This window comes from Aplysia californica, unplaced genomic scaffold (genome assembly GCF_000002075.1).
Source record: "Aplysia californica isolate F4 #8 unplaced genomic scaffold, AplCal3.0 scaffold00694, whole genome shotgun sequence".
Taxonomy (NCBI): Eukaryota; Metazoa; Mollusca; class Gastropoda; order Aplysiida; family Aplysiidae; genus Aplysia; species Aplysia californica.
The window spans coordinates 132,864-146,256 of NW_004797964.1; the positions used below are offsets into that span (position 1 = coordinate 132,864).

The window sequence follows — 13,393 nt, forward strand, 5'->3', positions numbered from 1 at the left end:
ATCTCTCTTTCTCTCTCCATTTCTCTATCTCTCTTTCTCTCTCCATTTCTCTATCTCTCTTTCTCTCTCCATTTCTCTATCTCTCTTTCTCTCTCTTTCTCTCTCTCTCGTTCTCGCTCTTTCTCTCTCACTTGCGTCAGTTCTCTCTTTCTATAGTTTCCCACATCTTTAAAAAAAAAACCAAAAACCCACCTCAGCTGATTGACATAATAATATTCAATCTGAATCCTGTCATCGGATCCTTGCGTCTGACCTCAAGAAACGGTGTCTGTGGTGTAACTGTTAGGCGCATCACTGTCGCACACAGGACACCCGAGTTCCAATCCCCAATGGAAAGAAAAATCGTATTACCATTTATTTAGTATCTCTGTCTTTCTACTAGGATACATCCTTCTCCACCGAGTTGGCCATGACAGGCTAAGTTTTAAATATGTGAGGCAGCGTGGTGGAATCAGGCTCCCGTCAAAATAATGAAATCGAAGAAAACAGCAGTTTTCTCCCTGCTTAGCAATTTTTATCAAATTTTTGTATTTTGGCTCAACACCTTTTATGACCATTTACAAACACATTCCTTTGAAGAGTTCACCGAAAGAGGTTGATTAAAGGCACAAAAATATAAATTTACAGTTTCCATGGACTCTCCAGTTTTGGAATTTACCTAGCTTTGGCGGCCATTTTCTCGCTAATTTTACCTCTTAATCCAGGTGACCCCCCACCTCCTTCAATCCAAAATATCTCCACTTCTATTGAAGATGGATGGATAATTTTTCATTGAAAGCAAGACAAATGAACAAGCATTAAGATGATACCTTTAACTCAATATGCCCCAAAAATTGACGAGAGCCTGATTCCACAGCGCTGCCTCACAATGTTCTACATTATGTCGATGGGGGTGTAAAAACACCTTCATTGCAATAACAAAAAATGCTAAGACCTCAAAAGAAAACAAAAATCAAAGCAAGAGGCATAAGGTCACCAGGTTTGGGGTGTAGCTTTGCCATGCAAATCATCTCAACGTTTTTACTAACTCTCACATGTGGCAATTTTATAATCACAAGTTTGGTTTGAAATAGAATAATGTAAATGTTAGCATTTGCGTCATAAAAGTGATGGGTTTCAAGGTAAAAGGAAGCATTCATCACCATCATCAAGTGGGAGATCTGCGGAAGAAGTATCAGCGATCATGGTTACTTGATTGGAGAAAAGGAATCAGCGCAGGCGGTACAATGTCATAGCTGCTCCCCCCCCCCCCCCCCCCTTTCTTTTTTTCTTTTTTTTTGGGGGGGGGGGTTGAGTGAACACTTTTGTACCCACCTTATAACACAAATCCTACATGGATTTTACACAACCCCCCCCCCCCCCCCCCCAGGGCAGTGCCACTGACTGTAGTGTCTTTAGGCCATTACCAAAGGGGGGGGGGGGCATTTCTCGTTCATGCACTGTAGAATTGGAAATGGGCTGATTCATCATATCACGCTCATAACTGTGCCTGATCTACAACACGGAACTGCCTTTTCTTTCCTAATCCTTACTATTGTCATTTTCCTCTACTTCTTTTGTATGTTTGTCACACTCTTGTGACCTGCTATTTCCGGGGTGCCTTGATAGTTGAAACAGACTTTGTGCTGTTGAAGCTAGAGAGGTGAGCAGAGTAAGTCTTTTTCCCTGCAAAGACCTCTCTGTCGACATCCATCCCTGGGCGCTCATATGACCTTATGCAGTTGCGAGCGCCGCAAAACCCTCAACTTTAAAAAAAATGGATTTTACTGAAAAGTGTTGATCAAAGGCAACAAAACAAATGTGAGGCAGCGTGGTGGAATCAGGCTCTCGTCAATTTTTGGGCATGTAGAGTTTTTGGTATCATCTTAAAGCTTGATCACTTGTCTTTATTGTTATGCAAAAAGTATCCATTTATCATGAACACAAGTCGAGATATTTGCAAAAGTAGGAGGCGGGGGTCACCTGTTTTAAGATATAAAATTAGTGAGAAAATGGCCGCAAAGATTAGTTATTTCCTTAGCTTAGGAGTCCGTGGTAACTGAAGATTTACATTTTTCATGCCTTTAATCAACGCGTTTCAGAAAAATCCACACAGAAATGAGTTCTTTAATGGGCGTGAAAGGTGTTGTGCCAAAAAACAAAAATTTGATAAAAATTCACAAACCTGCGGAAAAATGCAAGTTTCTTCACTTTGATTATTTTGACGAGAGCCTGATTCCACCACGCTGCCTCACAAATGGAACATTTTGTTTCTACAGACACAACACTTTTGACAATCACCGAATATTTACGTCATTTCCTCACTAATTTTACATCTGAGACCAAGCGAACCCCATCTCCTTTAATTTGCCGATATCTCGACTACTATTCAAGGTAGATAGATGTGAGGCATCGTGGTGAAATTAGGCGCTCGTCAAAATATTAAAATCAAAGATATCGGCAATTTGTCTTCATTTTGACTTTTTTTTTCAATTTTCTTTTTAGCCTCAACACCTTTTATGTCCACTTAAAAACATATTTCTGTGAGGATTTTACAGAAAAACATTGAATAAAAACACAACAAATGTACATTTTCAGTTTCCAAGGACTCCCAAGCTTTGGAAATCACCAAATTTTGACTGCCATTTTCTCGCTAATCAAAACTTCTGAGTGTCATAATATCCAAGCTTTTTGGCATGCAAATCTTTGAAGATCTTGATAACGACTCCCAATTATCTTACATTTTGATAGAATAGACAGAACATTTTGATTTCTGACCTCATTGTCTTGGCAGCTCAAAACGGCCAAAAACGTCAGATAGAACTTTATAATTCAGAACTAGTAAAAGGTTCAAACAAAAGAGATTGTTTCCTCTGTGTCAATTACTTTCACACACTGTCTGTGTGATTCAAAGTAAATGTTGTGTGTTTATTTGTTTTCCATTGACATTGTGAGAAAACAATAAGGGGGGGGGGGGGGGGTGGCTCTCGTGGCCTAGAGGTTAAGGTGCTGGCCTCTCATTCAAAGGTCCCGGGTTCGATTCCGAGTAGCGATCGAAAAATTTTCTTCTCTAAAAGTGTCTCCTTTCACCTCCTTTCCTGCTCTGTAGCAATGTTCTGTTGTCTGCTTTCGTTTCCATTTTCTGCCCCCACCCCCTCACCTCCTTTGCCCCCCTCCTCTGGGCTCCTGACTCTTTCTGCAGCCTTTCTACTATTACTCCTTGGCTCATCCTAACTCTGTCTTTCCGCCACACCCCTGATCTTCTGGAAGGAAAGATCTACACCTAGCCTTCTCGGACAAGGGCGAAAAATCTCTGAGGGCCCGTGTGCAAGTTGCGCACGTTAAAGATCCCTTGGTGGTCTAAAATCGATTAGAGTAGGCTTCGGCCGCCACCCTTGCAAAATTCAAAATTTCCTACCAACTGAAAATATTAGGTGTGTCCCGCGCGCTCATATGACCTTATGCAGTTGCGAGCGCCGTAAAAACACTTACCAAAATAAACAAACAAGAAAACAATACCAAAAACTTGCCGATGCGCTGCATGCAAGTCGTGGTTTTCTTTGTCTTCCGTATGTACTCGGTGTTTCTTAAGTCATACACACCAACTTTTCTTATATCTTTCATTACATTTTTTACGCATTAGTGAAAATGATCATGGGTGTGATATATTTTTAAATATTACATTTGCAGATAGAAAATAAGTATTAAATACATTGTATCATGCATAAAAGTCACTTAATGGACATGAGCTAAAAAGAAATTAGTTAGTGAGGATCGAGCGTTTAGCACAACTAAATTATTTTGTTGTGGATAAGAAAAAAAAGTTTCCTGCATTTTTTGTTTTAAAAAAACCCTTAACTTTTCTGGATTAAGAAAACAAAGACATAATTTAACAAACAGTTTTTCGTTGTTGTTGTCATTGTTTTTGTTTTGTTATTTTAAGAAGTAAAAATCATGTTCTGCTACTGTTCAACCACACCTTGTGGTCTGTTAAAAGAACTTAACTCTTGTTTGAAGTAAATGTGCCCTGGACTGTTTTAATTAATTAATTCATTAATTCATTCATTCATTAATGTATTTATTTATTCATTTACTGCTCGTTTATTACTTAGTTAGTTAGTTAGTTTGTTTGTTTGTTTAGTTAATATTTTATCCTGGGAAGGAGCGGGAGAGGGAACGTTCTCACGGAGAGAGACGGTTTGGGGGAGTGGGGGGTAGTCATCTATCATCTTCACTCCCTTGTTTTCATCCTCTTTAAAAAAAAAAAAAAGGTAACAGTCGCAGTTGAAAGTCTGAAAGTCGAATTAATGTCCATGCCCTAATTGACAACAAGTCGACTTCTGATGGCAGACTGCTTCTACCCCGGTGACAGACAAAAGTATAACACGTGGATAACACCATTATAGTACTATAGTGAGGTGAACAAGTTATTGTGAAATTTTCCCCAAACTTTTGAACATAGACTGTCCAGCTTTTACACAATGACTTTTATCAATTTGTCTTAACTGACAAATATTTTTATAAACAATTTATAGCTGTATTCTAGAAAATTGCTTAACAAATACTAATAAAATATCCAAGTAGGTTGTTTTTACAGATTAAAATAGGTTTACAGCTGCTGTTACAATATCACTTTAAGAGCTACCCGTCATTATCTATTTTTCTCTAATCGTGACACTGTCATTATTGAACAATTTTTAAATATTTTTTTATTATTTTTTTTTGGGGGGGGGGGGGGGGGGGACACGACCACCTGATTTCACCATGTTGCGTCACCTAATAATATATATTTTATTCCTTTCAGGAGAAACAGAAAAACTTTGACAGTCAATAATGTCATTGGTGGGTGCAGTCATAGTAGTTCTGCTCTTGATGCAAGGTGAGTGGATTGTATGTATATATTATATTTTTATAATATACCGTGTTGCAAAAGTTCTATCACACCCACTTTAAAAGTAAAATAATTCATTTACTATTCAACATAGCAATGAGAAATTTGGTACACATGATCTTTGTTTATTTTCTGCCAACATGACATGAAAAGAATTGACCAATGTTATTCCTTATTCAAGGGCGATAATTGTATGCACACTGACCCTGGCAAAATCTAAATCAAAGTTTGCCCAGTCTTGTGTGTGGCCTCTTCCAGCTAGACTTACTGATACAAAATGTCTGTTTATTGACTGAAGTAATATCCTTCTGGTTGCCTGAGAAATCACCTGCTATTCCTTGTGAAATGGACCATTCAGTTCCTGACAAGCTTGTACAGAATGCAGCCTGTTTCTAATCCTCCAGTCAAGGTCATCTTACAGATGTTCTGTTAAGTTAAGGCTTTGTTGATCTTGCAGGATAGTCCAGAACAATGCTTTGATGAGTTTAGAAGATGTTTTGGCTAATCATGGCCGCATGGGATCGGGCGTTGTCCATCAATCGTGCCATATTGGGCAGTCAACGTGACGACGAAATTTGTCACGACACCGTCGTCTTTTGATGTTACCTTGAAAAGTGACCAAATGTGTACGATAAAGAGCAGAGAATTAACCCAACACCATCACGTTTCAGGCACCAGATCGGGCCACTTTGGGGACATTGGCTTTGGGAAATCTCTATCCTCTTCTTTTAAACACTTTTTCTCTTCTATCAATGCGACGAATTAAAAACCTGAACAATTGCTGAACGGAAATCTTTACCAATGTCCTCAGTTCCATCAACGATGTTGTTATGCCCAAATTTGGCGATTTGTTCGATGAAACAAGGTTGGGATGGTTCTACATAAAGGGTTATAATCACGTAATCCACGATCATATAAATGTCTAATAATGGTGTTTTAAGACAGTCCGGTAATCCTTGTAGTCTTTGCACTTGGTTGGAATGGGTTTCGAATCTGAGTGTTGACTAAAAACCGCATCTGACTTTGAGTTGTCGCCCTTGGTTAGCCACGTCTAGGCTTGTCTCGGACAGTTCTAGCGATGTTAAAACGCTTGTTCAAGCTTTATATGGTCCTGCTGCACACGTTTACATCTCTTGCAACAGAAGGAATCGCAATTGAAGAATTTATCATACAAATAGGACGTTAATTTTCTGCTTTTGACCGTTTTGTTATTTTGAAAACAGGAGAACAAATGACCTGACTGTTAAAAATCGCGAAATGTGGTTAGGCTCTCGGACTCACAACCGTAAGGTCGTGGGTTCGAATCCCGTCAAGGGCCCGACGTTGTGTCCTTGGGAAAGGCACTTTGCACGAATTTTCCTCACTTCACCCAGGTGGGAATGGGTACCCAGCTATAGACAGCGAAAGATCTTGTCAGTTTGTTAGTGTTTGAGTGCTTAATCAGCTGCTTGCACTGTATGCTTCCCGGGAAGCTGAGAATGTTCCTGAGTGTTCTATGGTCTGCTGGGGTAATAATATAGTGTAAAGCGCATAGAGCCTGCTGCTGAGTGGGGATATGCGCTATACAAATGCTATCTATTATTATTATCATTATTAAATCTTAAAGTGTGTAAGGTGTGTTTACATGTTGTCTGCGTGATTTAACACAGATGTTGTGAGAACTCAAAGCTAACCCTTTGCTCACGTACTACTTCTGGTTTATGATTTCTTTCGTCTGCTCATGCACGTGGAGTCTCATAAGTCAAACAAGTCATACTTTTTTTTTCATTTTTGCTGAAATTCTTACGCTGTAGCGAAAATCATCATAGTATAATGGTTGTGACAGAACTTTTGCAACTGGGTATAATATATATATGAATATATACATTATACATATATATATATATATATATATATATATATATATATATATATATATATTATATATATATGTATAGTAAAATGTGAAAGTATGTATGTGTGTGTATTAAGTGTGTGTGTATCTACGTATGTATGTATGTATGTATGTATGTATGTATGTATGTATGTATGTATGTATGTATGTATGTATGTATGTATGTATGTATGTATGTATGTATGTATGTATGTATGTATGTATGTATTGTTTTTGTTTGTTTTTGTAAAATATTTTACAGCGCTCGCAACTGCATAAGGTCATAAAATGAGCGCGGGACACACCTAATATTTTCAGTTGGTAGTAAATTTTGAATTTTGCCCGGGTGGCGGCCGAAGCCTACTCTTATCGATTTTAGACCACCAAGGGATTTTTAATGTGTGCAACTTGCACACGGGCCCTCCGAGTTGTTTTGCCCTTGTCCGAGAAGGCTTGATGGTAGATCTTTCCTACCAGAAGATCAGGGGTGTGGCTGAAAGACAGCAGTAAGAAGAGGCGAAAGAGTAGCAGTAGAAAGGCTGCAGAAAAAAATCCAGAGTCCAGAGGAAGGTGCAAAGGAGGTGAGGGGGTGGGGGCAGAAAGAGGAGACGAAAGCAGACAACAGAACATTGCTAAAGAGCAGGAAAGGAGGTGAAAGGAGACAATTTTAGAGGAAAAAAATTGTTCGGTCCCTACCCGGATTCGAACCCGGGACCTTTTGAATGAGAGTCCAACACCTTAACCTCTAGACTACGAGAGCCCCCTTATGTATGTATGTATGTATGTATGTATGTATGTATGTATGTATGTATGTATGTATGTATGTATGTATGTATGTATGTATGTATGTATGTATGTATGTATGTATGTGTGGATGTATGTATGTATGTATGTATGTATGTATGTATGTATGTATGTATGTATGTATGTATGTATGTATGTATGTATGTATGTATGTATGTATGTATGTATGTATGTATGTATGTATGTATGTATGTATGTATGTATGTATGTGTGCGTGCGTGCGTGCGTGCGTGCGTGCATGCGTGCGTGCGTGCGTGCGTGCGTGCGTGCGTGCGTGCGTATGTGCGTGCATGCGTGCGTGCGTGGGTGAGTGCGTGCATGTGTGTGTGTGTGTGTGTGTGTGTGTGCATGTATATGTATGTGTATATGTATGTGTGTGTGTGTGTGTGTGTGTGAGTGTGTGTGTGTGTGTGTGTGATTGTGTGTATGGATGGCTGGATGGATGAATATATGTATGCATGTATGGGTGGTCGGATGGATAGATGTTATGGATGGATGGATGAATGGTTGTATGGATGGATAGGTGGATAGATGTATAGATTCATAGATGAATGGATGCATGGACCAATGCGTGGAAGGATAGAAGGATATTCGTTTATCTGTCAGTATGTCTTTCTGTCTGTCAATCTATATATCAGTCTCTATCTATTTTTCTGGAAATCAGTTGACTAGTCCATACATCTCTGTATCTATGTTTTATCTTTCTATCTGTTTATCTCTCTATCTGTTTCCCAGTAAAGCCGGTTGTCTGTATTGATGCAAAGTACTCCTAATATATCTAGACACGGTGTAATATGCATGGAGAATAAAAAAAGGCAAATAATACACTTTTACACATTTCTTCACACACAAGTAGCATACTTGCACAAACATTACATTTTTAGACGCAAAAGTCGCTGCATTTTTTCAACAAACATCAACTCCTTATTTTTCAACAGGTTTGGTCATACCGTCACAGTGTGACCTGGATTGCTATGAATCGCATTATTGGCGTCGAAAACACAGCTTCGGTAACATTATTTTGTGAGGTATCGGGGTGAAATCAGGCGTTCGTCACAATAATGAAATCAAAGAAACGGGTACTTTCCTAGCCGTTGGGCTTTTTTAAAATGACTCAGCACCTTCTATGTTCATTTGAAAACACATTCCTCAGGGGATTGTTTTGGAGACATTGTTCAAAGGGATACAAAATATAAATCTGCAAGGACTCTCAAGCTTTGGAAATCGTCAAACTTTGGTGGCCATTTTCCCGCTAATTTTAGTTCTGAAACCAAGCGACCGCCTACTCCTTCAAAAGCAAATCTCTCGACTGCTATTCAAGATGGATGGATACTTTTTAAGAGCAAATCTAGGCAAATGAATACGTTTTATGAATATATCAATAACTCTATAATATGCCTAAAATATGACGAGCGCCTAATTCCACTGCGTCGTGAGATGATATAAAGACTTCTGGGGAAAAGGCATAGATGTTCACTCTTTAGATTCTCGTGTGTTTTTCCACTGGAATTTAGCCATGGGAATCTGCTATTTATCATTGATATAATGCATTTGAAAAAAACCCACAACAACTGCGTAAGTCAAGAGATAAAGGTATTTGTTGGTTTTTTTTAAATGTGGTTAGAGGGAAGCAATGCAGTCTTAAAAAACACAATTTCAAGTTTTGTAAAACATAAACACCTCTTGGTTTTTCTCCATGCTTACTCTGTATATCATTAATACTTGGTACTTTTATTATTCTTATTTCTTCATTTGTTTAACATATAAACATATTAAAGAAACATAAATTTTGCATACAAACCCCATCTCCGATAGCTAAAATAATCACAACAAATTTAATTCCAGAGAACCTTGGAAACCATCCAAACAAAAAGAGTTCAACGGTTTTCTTAGTTTGTAGTTACTCATGGCGGCGTCGTAAGATTGCGGGTTTAGGAGTTCGAGCGTCAGCTCAGTCCAATGTTGTGTCCTTGGGAAAGGCACTTTACTCAAATTTCCCTCTTGGCTCTGTCCTTTCGGAAATGAACGTTAAACTCGGAGGTCCCGCCTCTTAATGAACATAATAGTGTTGAAAGAGGCACTAAACTTATACCACTTCACCATAATTTTAGTTCCTCCTGGTAGGCCAGTTTGTTGTCTGTAACGTAACCAACGGTTCCATTCTACAAACCTCCAACGTGTATTTTCATAAAAATGGCGGCCATCTTGGATCCGGGAAATTTTTTTTTTCATCGTAATACCTGTATCATGACGAAGTTGTATGCCAAATTTAAGGCTTCTAGGTCCAGAAATAAAGGAGTTAGCTCGCTTGTGGGACCCCCCTCCCCCCTTAAGTTACCTAGCATCTGCGTTTATCGCGGTTGCGATTTTTTTCATTTTTTGGTCCGCGAATCGCAGCCGCGATTTTTGCATAAGTTTTCAAAAAAGACAAAACAACGAAGCTACTTCAAAACATATTAGACATGTATTTTGATAGGTTTTAAGATTTCCATGTGTAACTATTTTCATGCAGAGAATATAAGTACATTACCATATTATTTTTATTGCTCTCTTACTTTTATTTTCCCTCTTTGTTATGTTTTAATTTGTTGGAGAGTTAATTTTTCTAAAAATTGTTCTGATGATTCGTTTGTCTTTTTTGCTTTTTTGCTGCGTAATGTCATTTAATTTAATGCTATTCCCACCATTTAAAAAATATAAATATGTTATAAATTTATTAGAGCGGATCTACACCAAAACCGACTTCTGACACTGGCACACCCCAAATGTGTGTGATTCCATAACATAATTTACATGTGGTATCCTGCAAGCCTACTTTTCCTTGAATTACACACGTTTAGGGTTAAAACAGCCAATCTTCAGAGAGATGGACAGGCGCCCTAATTAGTTAATTTTTGTGGTTATTTATACGTGCTGTTCTAATTTTGATTCCATTCTATTGTGAAACCTTTATTTTCAACGTTTTTACCCTCTTGGTGACTACAAAATGATGTTCTGGATGCTCAAAACAGATCACAAGAAATGCTGGTGCTATAGATAGATTGTTACCTCTATCAACATATTGCTATGTTACGTTGTTACAGAAAGTTGAAAGCTTGAAAATTAATGGCAACTTTTTTGGCAACTTTTGGCAACTTTTGGCAGCTTTTGGTCCAAAAAATGGCAACAAACGCAGATGCTCGAGTTACATCGTTTGTTTCGTAAATACCATCTCGATTTTTTACTTTCTGAGTGTGGTTGGGTTACGTCCCTTGTTCATTGTGCTACCCCGCTGATATTGCTTACATTATGTGTGGCATCATGGCGAAATCATGCTCTTGTCAAAATATCAAAATCGAAAAGGCCGATGATTTTCTCACACATTTGACAAATTTTATCTTCTTATTTAAAATTATTTTTAGATTGATTCATTATAATCCTTTCGTTTCTCATCGTCTATTATGTCTGTTTAAGAAGACACTTAATCTGTTTTGATTTTACTGACGACGTTGATAAAAGGCTTAACAGGTAGAAAAGTGTTGTTGTTTTCAAGGACATTCAAGATTTGGAAATTAGCCAAAACTTGGCCTCCAATTTCTCAAAAACTTTACCTCTTACACCAAGTGACCCCCCCCCCCCCTACTTTAATCGCCAACATATGGGCTTCTATTCAAAATAAATAGACTTTCATCGAAAGTAATACAACTGATCAAGCTTAACTGATGATTTTAATATTTCTCTATGCCCAAAAATTGAAGAGCACCTGATTCCACCGCGTCGTGAAACAATATCATTATCTCGTACACATAGTACATACAGCTCCGTGTGTTTAGGTGAAGCTGCGTCCGCTCCTTGTTCCCACAGTATACAGTCATAGTCATAGATAAGTTCCTGGTGTGTAGGTTTCGATTCGTGTTCACCGTGTCATCTCGTTGATATGTTATGTAAAACTTTGTGCTTCTAAACTACATCCAGGGAGGATTGAAGAATACCGGACCACTCGTAGATAGCTATACATTATTGCGCGAGAATGTGGGTTGGGTGGGGCGGGTGGAGGAGGGTGAGGGGGTGGTGGGGGGGGGGGTTCAGGGGGGTCTCCCCCCTGACAAAATTTTAGGAATAGATCTACGGGTCCAAGATTCTCCATTGAGAGATAAAAACTGGGGAAAATCATGAATTCCTAAGATTGAGACTTAGGCAAAGTCAGTCCGCTGGTCCGGTATTCTTCAATCTTACCCTACATCCATCTCCAGAACAAGTTATGAAAGAGCCAATAGAGGAGGGAAGGATCGTCAACCGCACGTGTGATTTAAATCGCCAATCCTGCATTCGCTGGTTTGCGTGGCACAGCCATCGACAATTTATTCTTCAATGTTACATCAAGGAAATAAATAACTCGTCCTGTGGAGTTGTCAATTCAACTTTCTCCAGCTTCTCAATAAGGTCAGACGAAAAAACTGGATCTAGTACTCTCTCCTTTACGGCAAACAGACAGCTTAAAGCTGTGCAGTGTGACTATGAAACAAAGTTTGGAATTTTGACCTACTGTGAGTATTATGTAGTAAACTGAGTTTTTTTGTCTGCTCATTAGAGCTCTTAGATCTAGATCTAGGTGTATTTTGTTTCCGTTCGTTCACTTTCGTGTATGTAGATGCACAGTGTGTTTTGTGTGTTTTGTATCTGTGCGTGTGTTTTCATATGTGCGTGTGTGAATAATGTATGTGTATGTAGGTGTGAATGTATTTGTGTATGTATGTGTGTATGTGTATAGATGTGTGTGTGTGTGTCAAATTGAGTATGTTAGTATGTTTGTATTTGTGTCTTTGTGTGTCTACACTAACTTATTCACACACACACACACACACACACACACACACACACACACACACACACACACACACACACACACGCACACTCATTTACACACACATACACACATCTACACACTCATACACACTTACATACACACACACACGCACACACACACACACACACAAACAAACACACTCACAAACACAGACACGCATGCATATTAACATTCTATAACGCATATCCCCTCTTTCACACACATTAATTATACATACATACATAAGATAATAGTATGCTTACTCCCATAAAATAACCCAGTCTCCAATAAACGTTATAAATCTGACTGTATTTTGAAAGAAAACATGGCTTAGAAGGTGTTGATTTTTGTAACACCTTATAAAATATTATGTTTTTATCCCTATGGGGTGTAATAATAACAATGACAAAGCTGCTATCAATCACGCACAATGATAGTACAAATTATAAAATCAAATTACATAATTATTCTATACCCCGCATTTCCAGTTAGATACTTCATGTAGTACTCAATGAGCTTAAAAACAAATGCGATAAACATAGTTCTAATGGTGATGTTTTCAACTGTGCTACTCTCTAGTAATACTTCTAATCTTCAAAACTCATAATATAACCAAACTGTGTTGCAAGTGCTGGAAAACTCTTAGTAGAACTTAGACTCTAACCTTCGGCATTTACATGATTTAATGGTGTTGCGAGTGCGTAAACCTCCAACTGAAACTAACACGAAACTCGACATAGCATTTTTCTTTTTCTACCTACAGCCAGACCAGAAAACCTGACGTGCAGTAGCCCAGAGTACACGAACAACAGCAACACAGTGTCTGTGACGTGTGTAACCAGTGACCTATTTCCTACTGACCCCCGATGTGTGCTGTATAGACAGACAGATGGTGTAAGTTGTCGCTATTATTTATTTGTTAAATGTGTTCTTTGTATTGTTTTGTTTGTTTTGTTTGCTTGTTTGTTTGTTTTGTTCTTACTTTTTGAGGTTTTTTTGTGTTTTGTTGTTGTTCTTTTTT

The 13,393-nt window shown here is 38.4% G+C and overlaps 1 protein-coding gene across 1 annotated transcript in view; it reads left to right on the forward strand.

Annotated features, from left to right (window-relative positions):
• Window positions 1-13,393, forward strand: part of LOC101852651 — a gene marked incomplete at its 5' end in the record, with an annotated part of 27,414 nt that overhangs the window by 1,122 nt on the left and 12,899 nt on the right. The window contains 4 exon segments of the mRNA XM_013088162.2: window positions 4,784-4,858; window positions 8,486-8,557; window positions 11,780-12,073; window positions 13,136-13,266. Coding sequence (XP_012943616.1) covers window positions 4,813-4,858; window positions 8,486-8,557; window positions 11,780-12,073; window positions 13,136-13,266 — 543 coding nt within the window.